Here is a 19886-nt window from a genome sequence, read left to right as displayed (position 1 = left end):
TATTCTCCAGGTTAGTGGTTTTTCCAAGGAGATATTTCACATTGTCTTCCTTTTTTTCATTCCTTTGGTTCTGTTTTATAATTTCTTGATTTCTCATAAAGTCACTAGCCTCCACTTGCTCTAATCTAATTTTTAAGGTGGTATTTTCTTCAATGGTCTTTTGGACCTCCTTTTCCATTTGGCTAATTCTGCCTTTCAAGGCATTCTTCTCCTCATTGGCTTTTAGGAGCTCTTTTGCCATTTGGGTTAGTCTATTTTTTAAGGTGTTATTTTCTTCAGTATTTCTTGGGGCCTCCTTTAGCAAGTCATTGACTTGTTTTTCATGATTTTCTTGCATCTCTCTCATTTCTCTTCCCAATTTTTCCTCTATTTCTCTTACTTGCTTTTCCAAATCCATTTTGAGCTCTTCCGTGGCCTGAGACCAATTCATATTTTTCTTGGGAGGCTTCTGATGTAGACTCTTTGACTTTGTTGACTTCTGGCTGTATGTTTTGATCTTTTTCACTAAAAAGAGATTCTAAAGTCTGAGTCTGAGTCCTTTTGCACTGCCTAGTCATGTTCCCAGCCAACTACTTAAACTTTGAGCTTTTTGTCAGGGTGTAACTGCTCCTAGAGAGTACTTTCTCCCAAGCTTTAGGGGCTGCACTGCTGTTTTCAGAGGTACTTCTACTCTACCGTCATCTGAAGCTCTGCCACAGCAGCACTCCTCCGCCCCCAAGAACCGCCAACCAGGACTGTGACCCAGATCCAAGCAGGGCAAAGCAAGAGAGCCCTGCCTCTGCGCCAGTAAAGTGCTCCCTGCACTCCTGCTCTGATCCACTGCTCGATACCTCCTACCTTGGGGCCTTAGGGACTCGGGAAGCAGCTGACACTAGAGCTCTGGAAATAGCTGCAGGAGCTTACTGCTTCTGCCCCAGCCACAGCAGGGCCACCTCTGCCGCCCCCAGGGCTGGGGACGGGCTGCTCTTACCCCGATCCAGCAGTTTTACCACTAACCTGCTCCATGGTCTTTGGTGTTTGTAGGTTGAGAAGTCTGGTAACTGCTACAGCTCAGTGATTCATGGTGCTAAGGCCTGTTCCGGGTGGTCGACTCCTGGTCTGGTCTGTCCTGGCGCGGTCTATGCTGGGCTGTGCTCTGCTCCCAGTACAGTCCGACAGACCCTTCCCTGCGACCATCCAGGCTGTCCTGGGCTGCAGACCTGCTTCCCTTTGCTATTTTGTGGGTTCTGCAGCTCTGAAATTTGTTCAGAGTCATTTTTTACAGGTATTTGGAGAGATCTGGGGGAGAGCTTAAGAGAGTTCCTGTTTTCCAGCTGCCATCTTGGCTCCACCCTCTATTCAATTAATTTTTGTTAAAGTAGCTAGCCAAAGAGGTAAATTTCTTTTTTTAAAGATAATTTTTTTCAAAGAAAAATACATAATAATCAAATAATAGGTTGTAATAATTTTGGATTTAAGAACTTTTTAGCAAGAATCATGTTTTTCAGGGTGTAGATATATATTCACTGTACATAGTACAAAAATAATTAACAATGCATTGTCTCTAGTTTCAACTCAGCAGAAAGACTTCAATATAAATCCATTCCTTTCTTTATATGGTTCTGCTTCTAATAGTGTCATATTTTAATTTTCCATTCATGTTTGCAATTTTAGATGTGTTTTGGTATGAGTATGAAGTACAGAAAAGAAAAACACTCACAGAGGTTCCCAACATGGGTTATACCACCCCCTGGGGGTGTGCTGGAATGATCCAGGGGAGCAGCAGTAGCCTTGGGTGCAATTGGGGAGGTGTTGAATAAAAATAAAGTGGCAGTGAAAGCATAAGGAAAGAAGAGAAAATTTTGAAAAACCACTGGCACATGTTTCATCAGTTGTATAAAAGAGTTAAAGTTGCAGTGACTACATTATTTTCCAAATAAACCCACAAAATACAAGTTATAACCAATCAGTGGTCAAGTCTGCCCATAGGTCTTAAAAAGCAACTGTGGGCCGTCAAGCCTGTCCCACATTGTCAGGAAGGCCAGCACACATCTGCAGGAATATGGGCATGTAATGATTTGTTTACAGTGCAATACTATATGGCTACATGATGCAATATTGCATTATCAAAATTTCAATGCAGCAAAAAACCCACAAATTTACAATACATTATTAAATTTAAGACATGTCATTTTAAAAAATTATTTTTTTTTGAAATGATGCAGATTTAAAAAAAACCCAAAAAACAAAAAAAACCAAAACTAAAAATGTTAAAGGGTTAAAGAAAGTAGATTTCGGGGGTGGGGTGGGGTGAGGTTTAACTAATTTTTTTTTCTTATACAAAGGGAGTAGTAGGCCAAATAAGTTTGGGAACCTCTGCTCTATAGCATAAAAAATGAAGTAATATAAGGCTAGAAAGTAGTTTGGAGCCAGGTTGTTTGAAGATTTAAAATACAAAATGCAGAAGTTTTTAATTTGATCTCAGAGTCAATAAGGAGCTGCTAGAATTCTTGGTCTGGGTTAAGGGAATCAGTATCCTCCAGTGATTCCTGTGGCAAATGCTGCAGTGGGCACTTAGATTGGTTTAGTCGTAGAATGTCTAGTTTAGAATGTAGGGATGGCTCAGAATGGAGAAATGCTGGGTCATAGTAGGTGATGTTGTGCTGCTAACAATCTCCACAACAGGTTATGACAGGCTGGGTGGGAAGCAACACATCTTTACATACTCTAATCAGTGGATCTCAAATGCCAGGGCTCCTATTCTGGAGGTCATTGATCAAGATCACAGGTATCAAATATGTGACCCACAGCCTGTGTCAGCAACACTCCCAAGTGTAACCTGAGCCAGATTAACATGTAATTGGGAAATATTTGACAAAATAAATAAAAGTAAAATTGAACATAAAGTTAATATGTGTTTTTCTAATTCAATATATGGCTGGCAGAGATCCTTATGTACAGTTTGGTAACTGGTATTGTTCAATCATTTTCAGTCATGTCTGACTTCATGACCCCATTTGGGATTTTCTTGGCAAAGACACTGGAGTAGATTACCATTTCATTCTTCAGCTCATTTTGCAGATGAAGAAACAGAGGCAAATAGGGTGAAGTGAGTTGCCCAGGGTCACACAAGTAGTAAGTGTGTGAGGCAAGATCTGAATTCAGGTCTTCCTGACTCCAGATTGGTGTTCTATCCACTGGGCAACCTAGTCAGTTTAGTATACCTGTTTCTACTTAAGTTTGATACCACTGATCTAGGTGACCTGTTCAAAATGACAAGGTAATACATTTAGGCTAGTGTCTGACAAAATATGAGTAAAAGTAATTTTGGATATGGGGTCAAGATACAATAAAAATGATGACACCTCTGTGCACAATAAACACTATATGACAGCAATTTACATAAGCAGGTTACAGCTTCCCACTTTCAATTTCAAATTCAGTAGAATTTACATGTAGAAATAGGAGGGGGGGGTGAGATTAATGTGATCTGTTGGTATTTTTTTTTAGCATTTTATATTTGCAGAATGTTTTTAAATGATTTTTATCATGAGTTCTTCACATGAACTCAGAGACAGAATTAATATAATTCTACATGTATTTATAGATGAGTAAACCAAAGTATAAAAGGTTAAGCAATTTCCTCAGCCCAAATTAATGGCCAAACTAGATTAAGAATCAGGTTCTTGGATTCTTCAAATGCAAAGTCTGGGAATACTGATACTTTTAAACAATTCATATTAGATATACACCTGCTATTATCCTACATATTGGAATCAGCTTTTGTTTTTCTAGAATTTCCATGTAGGGTTTGATTAGGAAACAGGTTTCCCAGTTCATGAAAAAGTGGCAATAAATTTTAAAATGCTGTGTATATATACATACATACAGACATGCACGCACACACACACACACACACACACACAAAATGTAATCTGTATGGTGTTCTATAAAAACAATGAGATGTCTTTGTCAAGAAAATAATAACTGAACATTTTTGTTGCTAGATTAAAAAGCATCATTTCCCCCCATAATAGATGATTTTTAGAAAGTTGATATCTCACCCAGACATATTCCAATACTTTCAAAGGATGAAATAATTACAATCTTAATAAGTGAGAAATAGAATCATTTTAAGCAGTATGGAAATTACCTACAGTTTTGAAGCAGAACTGTGTGACCTGAAGCAATGAATGAGGAGCAAAGACATGCATGCAATCCAGAACATAAAGGAACTATTTTAAGCTTCATAACACATCATGTTTGTGGAAAAAAAAAACCAATATGTAGTATTCATCTCTATTGTAAAAATATGGCATGCCCAAAAGAAGAGAAAAGAAAAAGCCCTTCTGTGTCCTTTATTTCCCTTTAAATGGCCTTTCTGAGCCTCTGAATCCTTGGTAAATTCTGTGATTCTGGTGCCACCATGAGGAAAATGGATTAGAGTAGATCTAGGACATTATAAAGATTCCTTTTAAAATCTACTCAGATAGGGTCCAAAATCAAACCTATAACATATGAACTGTACCCTAGAAGATTAAAATTCTTAAGCCAATATCAAATTCATACTAGTTTTCTAAAAGACTTGTAGTCTGTGACTATGGAACAGATCAGCCAGACTGATCACAGTCTGGATTGTTACAAACCTTCTCTTCTGATTTCCTGATGTCTGCAGGATACTGTTAAATAGCTGAAATGTGAGTTTTCCTAGAAGCTAGGAAATTATTTCATTGAGCCTTGTATGTTAATATCACACCTTACATTAGTATTGCTATTAAGTAAATGTGACCAACATTTTTTCAAAGCATCTCTTAAGAGTTCATTCCTAACTATAGTGGCTAGGTGGTTTTTGGGTTTACCTGATCATTCCACTTGAAATCAGGGCAGATGTTCAGCCTTACTCGGAGTACAGTGCGTGTAATAGGCTGGATAGCTGCTTCCAATGTAATAGAAGGAATCTGATGGACGCACTGTTTGACCTTTAGTCCAATATTCACATGATGCAGCATGTGACCTAAAGAGAAAATAGTAAAAGAATAAAATGTGCATACACAAAAAAACCCCCACAAAACAATCTGGCTTATAAATGGGATTTTAGAGAAGGCAGTTTTATTGCTTGTTTTCTGGTTTGCTATATAAAATGGCTGACATTCTTGACCTGGCATATTCAAATATTTTGAAATAGGTAACCTGAATTAGCAAGCCATAGCACTGAAAATCAGTATTAACTGCTGTATTAATTGAGAAATTGGGAATTTCTCTTCTCTTCAACAGCTCTTCTTAGCTTTTGGTTAGTTGTGGTTATGGGCCCAATTTTGAACAAAAATTGGAGAGTGAATAAGACTTCCTTTGGGAAACTGCATAGTGCTTTAAATGAACCCAAGTTTGACTTTTGAAACAAAATCCTGGGTTTTTTACTTTTTCTTAAACAAAATTCTTCCAGTAGTACTATGTAGCTACAAGTTCTTGAATACCTATCTTTAAAGAATTAAAGTGAGGGTCATCCAAAGGATAACAGAGAAGCTCAAGATGGCCAGGAGAAGGCAGCTAAACAAGAAAGTAGAGTAAGATATTGTGGTTATCAAAGAGATGTTTGATGGGAAAGGAGGTGGTTCAGTCATGAGGTGAGAGCAAAGATGGAATACTAATGGAATAAGAGCAACTGAATACCAACCAGTATCCATGCAATGTCAAGAAATGCAGAGAAAAGTCCTTAAGGGGGCAGTGGGGTGATAAGTAGGGGGTGGGGTGATATAAGCAGGGGTGATAGAAAGGAGGGCAGATTGGGGAAGGGGTAATCAGAATGCATGGTACCTTGGGGTGGAGGTAGGGGAGAGATGGGGAGAAAATTCAGAACTCAAAATCTTGTGGAAATGAATATTGAAAACTAAAAATAAATAAATTAATTAAAAAATATTGCTTAAAAAAAAAGTCCTGAGCATGCTGGGAGGTCTCTCTGTAGAGGACATGCAGGAGGGCAAGGACATGAGTTGAACAGAATGAGAAGGTATAGATGTGCTGTGACACCCAGATCACAAGTGTGCGGAGTGCCCAGATTTATTCAAGTACAGATACTTTGAAATACTATTGAATTTTGGGATATGGAACATAAAGCGAAATGCAAACCTCTTACAACCTCCTACTCTGTGAAAATCATGCGCTTGGTTTCCAATAAATCCTCAAAAGATAACTACTTCCACATACTTCTCACTAGATATACCAGGGTGCCACTTGTTCTCACTGGATATATCTCACTTGTGCTGTCTTGCTGCTGTCTCTAGAGCTAGGAAGCACATTGGATAGTCTACAGGGGCGTGGTCTCAGGAAGATCTGAGTTCAAATGCAGCCTAAGATATTTACTAGCTGTGTGATGCTGAGCAAATTACTTTAACCTCTACTTGACTTAGTTTCTTCATCTGTGAAATGGGGGAAATAACAGTGCCTACCTTGCTGGGTTGCCATGAGAAGCAAATGAGATACTATTGGTAAGGCACTTAGCGCAATGCCTGGCACATAGTAGGCACTATAAATGCTTATTCTCTACTCTCTCCCCCTTTCATTCTTGATACATAACCAGCCCATCTATTTTCCTGTCCATACACATTCTTAAAACTATACTCATTGCCACATGTTATCTTATTTAGCAAGAAATAGAATTAGAAAGATTTAGTGATACCACTACAAGATCCTTTAATACAGACTGACTGTTCATCCCTCATCCTAAATGAAAACTTCCTAAGTAGTTCACCATTGTTAAAATGAAGCATTAACATAATGAATCTAAATCAAAAGCTTAAGTATGTTTAAATGAAAGAACAAAATGATGGCTGAAGTGCTGCTGAATTATGAAGTAAACATTCTTCAAAAGCATCCTTTGGTTCTGCCCCCAGGTCAAAAGTACTCTGAATTCACTTTATCATAGTGACTTTACAGAGCTTCTGACTGACATGAAATAAAATTGAAAACAAACAAGTCACAAGGAAAAGACATCAGATTAGGAAGAAACAACCATTTAAAATTATACTATTAAAACAGCAAGCATTTATTAAGTACTTTATATATGCCAGATACTATGTTAGGTGCTGGGGATATAAATATGGTAAAATAATCTGTATTCATGAAGAGCTGGTATTATTCTTTGGGAGGAGATAACAAACACATACAAAATAAAAATAAGATATATTTTATATATCATATATATGTATATCTTATATATATCTTATAAAAAAATATATACAAAGTAGTTAAATACAAGGTACTTTGGGAGTGATGGGTATTAGCATTTAGGGGGATCAGCAAAAGCTCCATATAGAAGGTGATGCCTGAATAATGTCTGGGAGGAAGAAAGCAATTTTATTACGTGCAGGTGAGGAGGGAGTGCATTCTAGGTATGTGAAATATGCCAGAGCAAAAGATAGAGATGGAAGATCATCTATGTGTACAATACACATAGAGGTCTAAGTTATCTCGTGTGAGGAACTAAAAGACCAGCTGGGTTGGATCACACAGTGCAGAATGAAGAATAATGTACAATGATTTTGAAAAGGTTTGGGTCAGCTTAGGATGACTGGTTATGGGGCACCTAGGTAGGGCAGCGAATTAAGTGGCAGATCTGAAGTCAGGAAGACTCATTATTGTGGGTTCAAATATGGCTTCAGACACTTACTAGCTGTGAAACCCTGGGTAAGTTTGCCTCAGTTCTTCATCTGTAAAATAAGCTGGAGAATGTCATGGCAAAGGACTCTAGTAACTTTGCCAAGAAAATCCCAAATAGGGTCATGAGAAATTGGACACGACTGAAAAACGACTGAACAAATTACTTAAAAAGCTATTTGATCCTTGAGGCAATAGGAAACCACTTTAAGTAAAGGAGTCACACGGTTAGACTTGTGCTTAAGGAAAATTACTTTTTGCAACAGAATGTAGGATAGATTGTCATGGGAAGAACAATTAGGAGACTACTGCAATAATTTGGCAAGAGGAAATGAAGGCCTGAACAAAGGTGGTAACTGTGTGAGTAGAGAGGAGTCAGATAAGAGAGATATTGTGAGGGAAGAAAAGGCAAGATGGGGGGTGAAGGAGAGTGAACGACAACACTGATATTGTACAACAACAATAACACTGAGAGACTGGAAGAATGGTGGTGCCTTTGATAGGAATATGCAAATTTGGACATGGGGAAGGAGTTCTTGAGAAAGATAATCACTTCTAATTGGGACATGTTGAGTATAAGATGTCTCTCACACATCCAGTTTCAAATGTTCAAAAGGTAGTTGGTCATGCAGGACTGAATGGAGCTTAGGAGAGAGTTTGAAAGTTGAATATATTGATTTGCAGATCATCAGGATAAAAATGCTTAAAAGTTCCCTATTTCATTCAATGTCCATTTCCGCCCCCCAGTAGGATTATACTCAATTTGGCTGGGAAAGTTATTTTTGGTTGTGAGGTTAGATTTTTTAAATTACTTTATTTTTAGTTTTCAACATTCACTTCCATAAGCTTTAAAATTTTCTCCTCCTCTCTTCCCCCTCCCTCCCCAAGACAGCCTGCAATCTGATATAGGCTCTACATATACATATTTTCACATTAGTCATGTTGCACAGAAGAATTATAACAAATGGAAGAAGCCATGAGAAAGAAAAACAAAAAACACAAAAAATGAAAATAGTCTGTTTCACTCTGCATTCAGACTCGATAGTTCTTTCTCTGGATGTGATGGCATTTTCCATTATGAGTCCTTTGGAATTGTTTTAGGTCCTTGCATTGCTGAGAAGGCCTAAGTCTATCAATATCAGTCATCACACACTGCGGCTGTTATTGTGTACAGTGTTCTCCTGGTTCTGCTCACTTCACTCATGAATCAGTAAGGCATTAATTTCCTTGATATTCTGGATACTGTTCTTCCAGATGAATTTTGATATTATTTTTTCTAGCTCTATTATTTTTTTTGTAATTCAATTGGTATGGCACTGAATACATAAATTAATTTAGGTAGAATTGTCATTTTTATTATATTAGCTTGGCCTAAACATGAGCAACTGATGTTTTTTCCAATTATTTAGATCTCACTTTATTTGTGTGAAAAGTATTTTCTAATTGTTTTCATACAGGTCCTGGCTTTGTCTTGGCAGGTAGACTCCCAAATATTTTATAATGTCTACAGTGACTTTAAATGGAATTTCTCTTTCTATCTCTTGTTGTTGGGCTTTGTTAGTAATATACAGAAATGCAGATGATTTATGCGGGTTTATTTTATATTCTGCAACTTTGCTAAAGTTGTTTATTATTTCAAGTAGTTTTTTACTTGATTCTCTAAGTATATCATAATATCATCTGCAAAGAGTGATAACTTAGTTTCTTCTTTGCCTATTCTAATTCCTTCAATTTCTTTTTCTTCTATTATTGCTAAAGCTAACATTTCTAGTACCATATTGAATAACAGTGGTGATAATGGACATCCTTGTTTCACCTCCAAACTTACTGGAAATATATCGAGCTTATCCCCATTATATATAATGCTTGCTGATGGTTTTAGGTAGATGCTATTTATCCTCTTAAGGAAGGCGCCAGTTATTCCTATGTTATCCAGTGTTTTTAATAGGAATGGGTGTCATATTTTGTTAGAAGCTTTTTTTGCATCTATTGAGATATTCATATGGTTTCTGTTAGTTTTACTGTTGCTATGATCAATTAAGCTGATAGTTTTCCTAATATTGAACCAGCCCTGCATTCCTGATATAAATCCTACCTGATCAAAATGTATTATTGTCGTGGTAAGTTGCTATAATCTTTTTGCTAATATTTCATTTAAAATTTTTTCATCTATATTCATTGGGGAAATTGGTCTATAATTTTCTTTCTCTGTTTTGGCTCTTCCTGGTTTAGGTATCAGTACCATAATTGTATCATAAAAAGAATTTGGTAGGACCGAGCTTAGATATTTTGCTTCTAGAATATCATACTCTAAGCTCTCCATTCCTACACAGCAGTGGCTACAAAATTGGGTGTGATGCTGACTGTGACTCTTTGTTACTTGAATTAGTACTTTCTGGATGTTCGCAGTAGTTTTTCCTTTGACTCGGCCATAATATTTGGCTGTGACTTTGGCCATAATATTCCTGGGAGTTTTCATTTTGGGGTTTCTTTCAGGAACTGACCAATGGATTCTTTCAATCTCTACTTTGCTCTCTGGTTCTAAGAAATCTAGGTAGTTTTCTTTTATGATTTCTTAAAATATGATGTCTAAACTCTTTTTTGGTCATGATGTTCAGATAATCCAATGATCCTTATTTTTTTTCCTTTTCAGTCTTTTTTCAGGTCAATTGTTTCTGCTGTTAGACATCACATTTTCTATTTTTTTTGGGGGGGGGGAGGCATTCTAATATTTCTTGATGACCAATGGAGTCACTAGATTTTATTTAGTTCACTCTAATTTTCAGGGAGTTATTTTCTTAAGGTAGGTTTTATACTTCATTTCAAGCTGTTAATTTAATTCTCTTTTCATATCTTCCTTCCATGACTTTCTTTTCCTATTTTTTCCTCTACTGCTTTGTTTTTTTAAAAATAATTTTAATTCTTTCAAAAACTTTTTCTTTAACTCATCCAGGCCTTCTGGTAGGACTTGTAACCAAACTGTATTTGTCTTTGAGGCATTACTTGTAGATATCTTCAAGTCATTCTCTTCTGGGTTTTTTCTTAAGCTTCATTACCGTCTTATGGTGGGATTACTTTTTTTTTTTTTTTGCTCATTTTTCCAGCTTACTTCTTGATTTTAGACTTAATGTTAGTTATGGGCCCTCCTCTTCTACTGCTTTTCACAGCTCAGATTAGGGATTCTGCAAGCTCTCAGTATTCCCAAAGTGATGTGTTCTAGGGTTGACTGCTCAATACTCTCCTAATCTGAGCTCTGAAAGTTCCTTAATCAGGTTTGGGTCTACTGGCTTATCCCTGGTTGGTAGTTTCTGTAGAATGATGTTAGACTCAGCCAATAACACCCTGTTGGGAGGCTCTTGGCTCACTGTCTCTTTTGATTTAGAACTCCTGCCCTGTTCATTCTACTGATGGCTTTCATGCTGGGTTTAGATGCTAGAACCAAGTCCATATTTTGCTCCTGTGATTAGAGCTACATAGCCACTGCTTGCTACTGAACTTGTTCCTTGCTCAGTACATAGCTAGAAGCTGCTGGCAATACCTCATCTCTACTGCCCCAGTGTGTACACGTCCTCCTTGCCTTGTCTCTGGATGGGGTAGAGTACAACAGAACTGCCAAATGATATCTGTTCTGCAACTTGTGCTAATTTAGAGACCCCCCCTAAGCTCTCTTCATGCCCTGATGCTTTGTAACCTGGTGCCTAGCCTTGTCTCTCTTTTAGGCCTTCAGTACTTGAATAGTCTGCATGTGCTATTCCTGGCTAGACTCAGTCTCCAGTGTCTACAAATCTCTCTATCTGTATCCCTCAGCCACCCAGGGTTGGAAAGATTACTTACTATGATTTTTTTCTAGGATTCTGAGAATTCAGTCTGGTGCATTTATTAGGTCTTTGGGGATGGGATTTGGTGAAGGAACTAGGATGTGCTTCTTCCTGCTGTTACACCATCTTGGCTCAGTCTCAAGTTATTATTAGCACAGAGAGTATAAACTCGTAAGAGCTGATGATTTTACTGAGAGTATAGAGAGAGAAATGTTGGAAACATAGGAGAGAGGTTCAGGAAACACCCCTGGTTAGGGGGCATGATATAAGGGATGAACCAGTAAAGAAGACTGAAAAGGAGTAGTTTCAAGGGCCCAGGTAGAGGAACTGGTCTTGGCAAGGGGAAGGGCCACTTCATGGGCAGAGATTAGGGGAAAGTAAGAGAGAGTGGGGTTGGATGTCAAGGGGTTTTGAGATTAAGAGAATGGGGAAAAAGGGAGTTTGTGTCGAATGGTCTCATTTCACTTAAAAAGGAGATAAAGTCCTTGTGGCCTATGGAGTGATGCTGGAGGTGTGGGAAGTTTGAAGAAAAGAACAAAGGCCTGGGAAAAGATTTTCTGGGGAGTGAGAGAATCAGGGAAGAACAAAAGGACTGCTTTACTATCGACATAACATGGTTGTTATAATTCTTTAAGGATCCATGATTTGAAGGCCTTGACTACAGTGATGAAGATAAATAACCTTTTCATAACTTCGCAGATTTTCCCAAATTCTTAAGGCTTAATAAAATCATCACCCTTTGGTGATTAGCCTCTCTAAACTTAGTTGAATATAATCTGTTGTTGTGCTTATATGTGAAGGCTTTCCAGCTGACATAACTTTTGAAAACTCAGGATCCCTTGTACTCTACAATGAAGCATCAGAGTAGGACTTTAGTGAAGGATAATAGGTCTTAAATTTCTAAAGCTTTTTAGGGTTGAAAAGAGATTTTCATATATTATCTTATTTGATCCTCACAGTAATCTAATTTATGAGCCAAATTATAGAATATTGATACTTGTATTTCATAAAATTTTTTAGAAAAGGAACTGAGGTGGCCATCCAAAGGCGAAAAAAAGCTATAGTGTGGTTGAAACATAATAAAAATCAAGTTTCCCAAATCTGAGTCTAATGATCTTTTCCCTATACCTTGCTGTTAGTACAAAGGTAAAACAATGGTTTCCACAAGAAAAGAATATTAGATTTCATAATCAAAATGCTAATACTTTATGTGAAATACCATAATGATATCTTTTCAATAGACAAAAGATCTTATTTCCAAATAACAAGGTTTTAAACACAATTCAATTCTTACCTATTTCATCTTTCCTCATGTCTTTCAGCTTATCTACAGTGAGTTTCTTTTCTTCTAATTTTGTAAGGACAGATGGTGGTAACACTGAAAACTGTCTCAGAGGGCTAGCCCAACCCCACAATCGCTTGTCAATGACTTTGCTGAGATTCAAAAGCCGGTAAGTCATAGCAGGCCACCGTTTCCTGAGAGCAACTTCAAAAAGGGCACGGACAATTCTAGCAGCATTCTGTAGAAAAAAGAAGGGGGGGAGTATAGAAAAGGATGAAAAGATGAGAGGTTAAACTTTAAAGATTCTTTGTAAATGTCAGTCAGTCTTATCCAGTCATCTTGATGAATATCTGGTCCCCAGATCCAGATGGCTCTACAGGAGAAAATGAGGCTGGTGACCTTGCACGTTCCTCTTTCACTCAAATCAAAGTCAACTGCAAGTCATGTCATCATTTCTCTGATGTCATGGTCCTCTTCAAAAATGGACAAGCACAACAACAACCAGATAACAAACATTTTAAAAGTGCTTACTATGGGCTAGGCATCATGCTAAGTGCTGAAGATACAGAGAAAGGGAAAAACTGTCCCTATTCTTATGGAACTCAAATTCTGAAGTTGGAGAGGAAAGGGGGGAAAAAAGGGAAATAACAAGGGATATATATACAAGATTACACTGAGCAGACAGAAAGCCGTTATAGCAGGGAAGGTACTAAATGTGTTATTCAGACACAATTTAAAAAAAATGAGATTGGAATAACTTTTAAAAAAATATTCTTCAGGCATCTACCCCTTTCCCCTGCCTTAAAACCCACTGCAGGATTTTCATCATGAAATTACTCTAACATTTTTTCTATTACAATAAAAATAATTTGTTGGAGCAAATAAGAAAAATAATTAAATGGTCAGCAATTTACTTGGAAGGAAAATTCAATGTTTTTATATTAAACAGTATACATTGTTAAGTTATGTGTTAAAAGTGACTGTCCTGGAGGCAACATATGACAAGGGAAGATCTGGAGAAGGTTATTTATCACTAGTGTAAATATAAATGTAGTGTAAATGTCAAAGGTAGCAAAACAGGTTGAGGGAAGGTGGAAAAGCAAGGGTTTGAAATTATCAGCTGAGTGTGCTAACTTCTACTCCTATGAGTTAAGAAGCATCCAGCACTGGAGGATGGCAAGGTATCTTTGTGGCAGCCTAAAAGGCTAATATGATCTTGAACAATATTCCAGAAACAAGGAGGTGAGGGTTCCAATATTCTACCCTAATTAGACCTCCTCTGGGATATCACATTCAATTCTTGTCACTACAGTTTAAGGAGGACACTGATAAGTTGGATGGTGCACAGAGGAGGGCAATCAAGGTACAAGGTTTTGAGTTCACATATGAGGATTGGTTGAAAGAACTAGAGATCATTAGGACATAAAGACTGGTTTGAGAGTGAGGTACAGAGAGAAATAGCTATCTTCAAGTATTCAAAGGGCTCTTATGTGGAAAGATTGGATTTTTTTCTATTTGATTCAAGAAGAAAGAAGCTAGGTTCAAAGGGTGGAAGCTTCAAAGAGGAAAATTTAGGCATAATAATTTAGGCATAAAATCTTCCTACAATTAGAGTTGTCCAAAAAGAGAATAGGCTGCCTTGAGAGGTGGTGAGTTTCCGTTCTTTGGAGGTCTTCAAGCAGAGTTTGTAAGACCACTTGCAGGCATGCTATAGTGGGCATTCCTTTTGTGTATGGGTTATACCGGATGGTCATTGGAGTCCCTTCCAACCCTTGAATTATCTGATTCTTGGGGCATTTAATTGCCTTAGCTTTCTTTTTGAAGTTTTTGCCTCTCCAGTTGTGTGATTCAGGGAAAGTTCAGGTTTCAATTCTTAACCAATAGGAAGAATCTGAGGATGAAGCTTACTTGTTCAAAGTAGAGAAAGATTATAAAGGAAATTGTCTGAAGGGCAGAGGAAGACTAATACTATGGAGGATTAAAACTGAGGTGGATAGCAATGAATGTGAAGGGACAGATAGCAGGAAAAGGAGATTTTTTTCTTCTAGGGATTATACTTAGTATTTCAGATCTATGCATATGAGAGTTTTATGCAAGAGTACGATAGCACACTTGGAGTCCAATACCTGAATACCAATAACTTTAGTATTCTAGGGCTTAGGTGGTCAGTAGAATAGCGTTCTTAAGTGCATTTGTGGACCTCACCTTACATAAAGAACCTAACTTTTGTTTAGATTTTTCATAGGACATGAAACTAACAAATACCCTTTCTCCTATTTTGCATTAACTTTAGCCCTGTAGTGACTGGTACTTTGCAGAAAAATATAGCATCAAAGTTTTGTTTTAGGCATTGGAATAGCAGGAATATTGATTTTGAAATGAGAGAATACAAGTTCAAAACTGTGACTTTTACTCCCTCCATGACCTGGGTAAATTTGTGAGTCTCTGTTTCCTCATCTGTAAAATGAAAGATATGATGAGATAACTTTACTGAATGATACTCTGGATTAACATTTATAAGTGAGATGTAAAATGGGAGAAAAGGTGTTTCCTACTGTCCTATGTAAAATACAAACATAAAGTACATTCCCTTTATAAGGGCAGGTCCACCAGATGTTTTTCAGTATGCTATTCTACTGACAATACAAAGCCCTAGAATACTAAAGAGACTTTTCAATGAGGTCGGCAACCTTTCAGGAGAAATGGGTCAACAAATATAAATAGGAAAAGTCAATGGATGAAAAATGAAAGCCTACTATCAAACCTACTACATGTGCTTGGATGAATAGTACCTTGAGTTACTGTATCATTACCCGCATATTGGATAAGCATTATTGAATCATGAGCTGGACCCAGAACTGAATAAGAGAAACAGCATGGATTGTGTGGGATTTTTTAAAAATCACAAATGATGCTATAAAGCTCTGACTCTTGGAACATTATAATCTCTAAAGGGCATTGTGGAGGAACATGATAGATAGAAGTAGGTTGCAACCTATTGTTGACAATGATTTCTGTGCAAAAAGTGGTGAGTAGGTAGCACATATGGGACGTAATGATCAGAAAAGAAAGTAGGTCAGCAATGTAGTAAGACTAGGGTATAATAGATAGGTACACTAGGGTGTATTGAGTGATGTACAAAGAATTTTCAAAATCATAAAAGAAGGCTTTTAGAGCCCTGGATAGGTTCTTCATGTAGGATTCAATGGAGTCCATGAACAAGAACTGAATAAGATGAGAAGGTATGGGATGGCTGGCAATCTGCACTGATGGAGGGGGTATATCTACTGAAAGAGTGAATTAAGTTTTTTTGTTCATATTTGTTATTTCAATCCCTCAGGGGTGGGAAATCCTTGAAGAGGAAACTCCTTATGCCAATGTGACTAGCAACTGTCATGCAACTTTTAGTCTTAGAGATGAGTCTAATTTTAAGGGGTGAAAGATAGTGCCATAAACTAACTTATGGAGGATTACCATGTCTAATACATTATATATATAGAAAGGACATAACTGTCCTTTGGTGCCACTGCCAACAGTATAGTATTAAGCTGGATGGTCTACAGATTTTTAGCTAAACAACATAGTCCTATATAAGGACTATATATATATATATATATATATATATGTATATATATATATATATATCTCATTTCAATATCTGGTAAAATAACACATCATAATCATCAAGACTAAGTTAAGTATCCTTAAAGTCTCTTAATCAAATTAGGCTTGTTAACAATTATATTATTGTTGATATAATGTAGCTTCAGATAAAACTCTGCAATAGTAAAGTTTCCCAGACTTCTTAGCCATGCTGTCAACTTTCAAGATTAAAGTTATTGTGGCAAAAAACAAAACAAAACAAAACAAAAACAAAACATAATATTTTGAGAAAAATAATAAAAAGAAGAAGTTAGAAATAAAGACTGTTAAAAAGTACAAATGTGCTTATTAAGTGCAAACTGTTCTCTGATATCCCACTGGAGAACCACATGTAACCTAAAATCAGTGAAAAATGGGATAAGTTAAAGTTTCTCACCACACCTGTTTCCACTTTTTATATTTTATGAAATCATCACCTAGACACTATTTTTAGTACATTCTAGAATGCTTTCAATTAATATACTAATGTATATAAGTCACATTTATGAACTTTTCCTTCTTTTCATGTTTAAAGGAATTTTAAAGTATTCCTTTGTATTTGTTTTAACGTATAACATCACTTTCCATGGAAATATATCTTCCATGTATTATACTTTTATACTTCAAAACCATATATCTCCTACTACTTGCATCTCATAACATTACATTCCTTCATTCTCATGAAAGCCATTACATATAATAAAATATAATGAAATATCTGCTTAGCATGTTTAATTAGGACTGTGTGTACTCTTACTTAATTTAAAGTTGTTATTAACCAATGAAATGTAATGGAAAAGAAGGATGTTCTTAACAGAGGAAGACAAGTTTTCAAAGAAAGTTTGTTAGATTAGAAAAGCTCATTTAAAGGAGCAAATCTTTTTTTTTTCCTTCATTTAAATGGAAAAGACAATTGTAAACAAAATGACCTATACTGCCCTCATGAAAAGGTGGCTCAAACTGAATTAGCAGAGAATTTAAGACATCATTTTTTTCAAAAAGTTACAAATTCACTGAGCTTCATGGCTAAGGGAAACATTTTCCCGCTAAGTCCCCAATATCATAATCTCAGAGGTCAGTGAAGGGTTTGTCAAGAGTTTGAATATGATCACATTTGAAATAAGATTGGTACAAGACATATTTATTAAACTTAGATCACAGGAATGTGTGTTACATAACACACACAAACACACAAACACACACACACATGTGAAAAGTCTCTAGCTTTCTAAGATATTTTGCATTCTAAAATCCTATCACATCCTTGCCTTCTGTGAGTAAAATCAAATGATAATCATATTAGGTTGTTATATCATTTTGTTAAATAAAAACATGGCCATTAGAAATATTTTGAGCTAATAAACCTCACCTTTGATTTTTACAAACTTAGAAAAGGAAAAGGCTAATTTAAAGAATGTTTCTTAAGAGACAAATAAGCCTAAGGAAATGTATCTACTGCAATTATTAAAAGTTTCTCATAGTAGTAGTCTACCAGTTCTATATTGAGTAAGTTATTTATGCAGGAAACATTGAGAATGAATGAGAAAAAGAAAAAAAATTTCTTACCTGGGCAACATACGCAGAATCTGATATCAGAGAGAAACTATCCATCTCTCCTCGGCTTATATATGTTTGAAGAAGTATATTTATTTTTCCGTAACTATTTTCTACACCTCCAGGAGCAGAGAGTTCACAGAAATTGTTCAATAAAACATCTAACTCTTCTATTTCTTCTTCTCTGACCTATAGGGGGAAAATCTTTAAGAATAACTAAGGGTTGATTTTTAAGAAAAATGTCACTGTAAATTTAAACCTACATTATTCATTTTTGAAAAAAAAAATATCCATTTTGCTATAAATACGTTTCCTCTTTAAATGCTAAATGACTCCCATACACTATTGCTAATAAAATGTTATTTGAAATGGTCTTAATACTCATAAATTTACATTATTATTCATCACCAATATTAAGGTTGCCATTGACATACAAAAATTTGATATGCCACAAAAATTGAATCTTCTGACCTCACCATCCTCCAACTGATGAGATTTCACTTTTTATTTGACCAGAGTAAAACCTCTGTTCATCTAGATTAGGGCAATCTTAAATTAACATTGAATGCATTCATTATAGTCATATATTTTTCACAATGCATAATACAATCACACATCAAGACTGTGAAGTACTATGATTCATGGTATTAAAGTTTTCATTGTTAATAAGATTAAGTAATAATTCAAGTAAAGAAAAATTCACACCCAAAGATTTGAATAAAACATTACATTCTATATTATCTTTAATTTATTATGTCATTATAGTATTATATAATATATAACATATTATATAGTATTATTATTATATTATAAAACAAAACATACATTTGCATTCTTTGTGATTTCCTAATAGTTTCTGTTAACAAAACACCTATTTAAAAGAAGCAGATATTTTATAGTACAGGGTCAATATATGATGTTATGATGTGACAATAAATCACACTAGAGTTACATAATCTTGGTAAATTGAAGCAATTTCCCATATTCTGAAATACTGAATGTTATTCAGTTTATATTTTCCTGGGATAAGAATTCTGTAAGGAGACAATGGTGTAGTATTTTTTATGGTAGCTAAAATACTTGCATATTATAAATAAATGGTTCTAGCTGCAAATAATCTTACCTTAATTTGCTCAAATTCTTCAGCTTTAGACACTATAGCAAGGATATCGCCTTCTGTTTTATGAGCATCAAAGAGTTCATTGAAGGTCTACCAAAGAAAGTTTAATATTCAATTATTATTTTAAAGGAAAGTCCCTTTACAGTAATTTAAATTATTAAATATTAATTAGAATTTTAGACTGTGTACACACACACACACACACACACACACACGCACACACACACCCTCTCCCTAGAACACACCAAGAGATTATAATGTCTACGGATCATTTTTTATTCCCTAGATCACAGCTTTGGAAGTACCACCTCATTCACTTAAATAAGACTAAAATCCATTTCTAAAATATACATTAGCTAGGAGATCTCCAAAGGTATAAAAATTTATTTAAATTTTCTAACACAGTTATTCTAAGATCACTAAGAGTTTCCATCATGCTGGTCAAGGTCCTGTTCTCCTTCAATGTGTACTTATGCAAATAAACACTATTAGTCCAACACTTGCCAACTTACATATCCCATTAAATTCAAAGTGGAGCAACTAGAGATACTTACTTAGCTTGTCTACTGTTGCCAAAGGCTTTGAAAATTTTACTAAGAAGGATATGCAGCACAGTTTGCACCAAATGAAAAAAATAATATAAGGAATGGGTATAAATGAGGACAGAAATAGGTATTAGAGGTGGCCTGAAGGCAACATTAAAAATACTGGCTTTTTTACAACTGTGTAATAATAGCAGTAATAATACCTTAGAATGATACTGCGCTTTAAAATTCACAAAGCACACTTTCACACCAATGCTGTGAAAGATACTATAAGCATTATTATCTTCATGTTA

General features: G+C 35.8%; 1 protein-coding gene across 1 annotated transcript in view; it reads right to left on the bottom strand.

Moving 5' to 3' along the window:
• Positions 1-19886, bottom strand: part of ASCC3 (activating signal cointegrator 1 complex subunit 3) — a 399622-nt gene that overhangs the window by 164607 nt on the left and 215129 nt on the right. Inside the window, exons 19-22 of the mRNA XM_036767945.1 lie at positions 19052-19138; positions 17941-18117; positions 12745-12970; positions 4839-4993 (exon numbers count right to left, since the gene is read on the bottom strand). Of these exons, the coding sequence (XP_036623840.1) occupies positions 4839-4993; positions 12745-12970; positions 17941-18117; positions 19052-19138 (645 nt within the window). The remainder of the gene's footprint in view (positions 1-4838; positions 4994-12744; positions 12971-17940; positions 18118-19051; positions 19139-19886) is intronic.

Source organism: Trichosurus vulpecula, chromosome 7 (assembly GCF_011100635.1).
Source record: "Trichosurus vulpecula isolate mTriVul1 chromosome 7, mTriVul1.pri, whole genome shotgun sequence".
Taxonomy (NCBI): Eukaryota; Metazoa; Chordata; class Mammalia; order Diprotodontia; family Phalangeridae; genus Trichosurus; species Trichosurus vulpecula.
The sequence above is the reverse complement of the archived record's forward strand: the minus strand, read 5'-3'. Positions and strand labels throughout refer to the sequence as shown.